A 3038-nucleotide genomic window follows, 5' to 3' on the forward strand; every position below is an offset into this window, starting at 1 on the left:
ATTTTATGGTGTACATTATTGTTGTTTATAAAAATATAATTATTTTGTTGAAAATTCGTCTTTTTGAATTGAAAATTAAACGATTTTGTAGAAAATTCAACTGTTTGTAGCAAAATTTAATATTTTGATAGAAAGTTTTCAACTATTTGGTTGAAAATTAACTTTTTCATTAATAATTCAAATTTTCGGGATTAAAATTTAAATATTTTTGTTGTAAATTCGTCCTTTTGGTTGAAATGAAATTTTTTCGATTTATTATTGAAACCTTATGGGGTTGAAATATTAGCTGTAACATTTTCTGTTCACAATTCATCTTTTTTTAATTGAAAAGTGAACTCATTTATTAAAAATTCCTTTTTAGATTGACGATTCTTCATTTACTTTGGAAACTTATCTCTTTTGTTTGAAAATGTTACTATTTTGTTGAAAAATTAGTTTTTTAAACTGAACATATTTCTATTCCATTTTTGGTTGAAAATTCATTTTATTACCTGAAAATTTAAATATTCTATTTTTGGTTCAAACTTGATCAATTTATTTTGTTGAAAATTCGTTTTTTTGAATTGAAAATTAAACGATTTTATAGAAAATGCAACGGTTTGTAGAAAACCCGTCTTTTTGGCTTGAAAAATTTAACTTTTTGATAGAAAGTTCTACGATTTGTTTAAAAATTAACTTTTTCATTAACAATTCATATATTCGGGTTTAATATTTAACTATTTTTATAGTAGATTCATATTTTTGGTTGAATTGAACTTTTTCGATTTATTATTGAAATATTATGTGGTTGAAATATTAGCTCTTATATTTTCCGTTTATAATTCATCTTTTTTATGTGAAAATTGAGCTTCTTTGTTAAAAAATTTCTTTTTAGATTGAGGATTAATCATTTACTTTCGAAACTCATCTCTAATTCTTCTCTAATTTTATTCACAAAAATTTATTACCCTATTTTCCTTAAAAATCGCCCTATTTCCTCTCTTTTTGGATCATTCGAAGCTCTAAAGTCTGACCCAGTCAATATGTTTTCAGGACTTCCGGTGTCCTTTCACGGAAAATTGCAGTATCACTCCCGTAACTCGGCGCTTCTGTCAGAAATGTAGACTCGACAAGTGCTTCATCATAGGAATGCGAAAAGAGTACATAATGTCAGAAGAAGACAAAGTTCTAAAACGTCAAAAAATCGAGCAAAATCGTGCCAAGAAGAGGCCCAATCCCGGCGATTCAAAAGTAACAAAAATGAAGCGCGAGTCAGTTGAGGAATCCAATTTTGACAACGACACTTCCGTTTCTATAGCCTCGGTCGTTTCCACAGCTTCTACGATGTCGGAAACTTACTTCTGGGAGTCTGACAGAAAATACACGGACCTGGATTCAAATAGGCTGACTGTAATTGACAATATGAGTCCCGTGACGGCAGCCAGTGTTCCCAGTCCTTCGAGCCCTCCACAAAATTCGGACATTGCCGGCTCGAAAACCCTCGAGATGTTGAGAGAATCCAATTCAGTCATGAATTTTTATTCGAACGAGATAATGGAGAGTGGTTCTCCGTCCAAGAGGATTTATACCAATTCTGACATCATATCTTCTGACAATAAAAGCTCCGTTGAGAGGAACATAGAGGATGAAAGTGGACCATCAAATTTCGAAAGCCTCAGAGACAGATTTAAGGAGAATTTCGCCGAGAAAAGCTCTTTAGCGTATCAGCGGATCGAGCCAAATTTCGAGAAGAGAACTCCTTACGAGGAAAGTGTTTTAAGAGGGAGACCAGTTTCGGAGGCGTGTTTTAATTCGGGAACTGCCGAGGAAACAGTTTGTTTCAAACCAAAGGAATCGTGTGCCAAGGGTTCAAATCTTGCTATGAAAATCGCCCAGGATCCAGAATTGGTTGCCAAGATGGTCAACAATCCTCTTTTACTTGCGAGAATTTTTGAGAATCAGGATGTTCTGATGAAAATTATGATGGATCCGCAGACGATCTCTAAATTGACTGCCGATCCGTCTATTTCGGAATTTTTGGAACAAAATGTGGTTGATGCTGGTGATAGGAATGGAGAACGGGAAAGAAGTTCGAAGGAAGGGTTTCAGGATCAGTTGAAAAATGATAGAGGTTCTGATCAGTTGAATCGGCATGTTTTGGAGATGCAGCATTGTCAGGTTGAGAATCCGATTTTGACGAATTTGATCACGAATCCGGGCTCTGATGAGGCAAAACTTGAAACAGCGGAACCGAGTACTAGTGATTGGAACAAAACTGCTGATGATGTTACGAGGGATGTTCTTCAGGATGTTCAAAGGTAGGAGAGACTAATTTAATTGCTTGTTGTTGTCTTTTTTCCCTTTCATTCTAGAACTGACATTTAAAATTTTAGAAATTTAATTTAGAATTTATCCAAATTTTAATAATTGTTTAAGCTCCAACATTCACATTTACCTACGAAATTCATAAAACCAAGAATCTAGCAATCAGATTTAGACGTACACCCTTACATTTCTTTAATCAAATTAAAAAATAAAATAAAAATAGGAAAGGAAAATAAGGGGACCTCTAATTTAAGGTGTCCAAATTTAAACAATATTGTTCTCAAATATTTGTAACTTGGAAGTTGATTTCAATTTTGAGCAGTAACAAAAAATTAAGAAGAAGAAAAAACAATTATTGTTCAATTTAGATTTTTCTGAAAATATGAATAAATGTATTCTTTTTTTATTGAGTTAAAAATTCCTTTTTAAGTTGAGGATTCTTCATTTACTTTGGAAACTCATCTCTGGAGTTTGATCATTTAATTACTTTGTTAAAAGCTTGAAAATTTAACATTTTGATAGAAATTTCAACTATTTGGTTTAAAATTAATTTCTTAAAATAATAATTCATATATTTAGGTTAAAAATTCTACTATTTTTGTATTAAATTCGTCCTTTCGGATAAATGTCACTGTTTTCAGTGTATAATAAAAATCTTCTGTGGTTAAAATGTTACATTTTCCGTTTATAATTCATGTTTTTTGGTTGTAAATTTAACTCGTTTAAAAAAAATT

The 3038-nt window shown here is 31.6% G+C and overlaps 1 protein-coding gene across 2 annotated transcripts in view; it reads left to right on the forward strand.

The window, feature by feature from the left end:
- The window catches only part of LOC117174222 (SCAN domain-containing protein 3), a 33620-nt gene that overhangs the window by 5820 nt on the left and 24762 nt on the right, over positions 1–3038 (forward strand). For both annotated transcript variants that reach the window (XM_033363096.1, XM_033363095.1), the window contains exon 2: positions 1033–2297. In XM_033363096.1, the coding sequence (XP_033218987.1) occupies positions 1129–2297 (1169 nt within the window). In that variant the 5' untranslated portion in view covers positions 1033–1128. The remainder of the gene's footprint in view (positions 1–1032; positions 2298–3038) is intronic.

Source organism: Belonocnema kinseyi, chromosome 6, assembly GCF_010883055.1.
Source record: "Belonocnema kinseyi isolate 2016_QV_RU_SX_M_011 chromosome 6, B_treatae_v1, whole genome shotgun sequence".
Lineage (NCBI taxonomy): Eukaryota > Metazoa > Arthropoda > Insecta > Hymenoptera > Cynipidae > Belonocnema > Belonocnema kinseyi.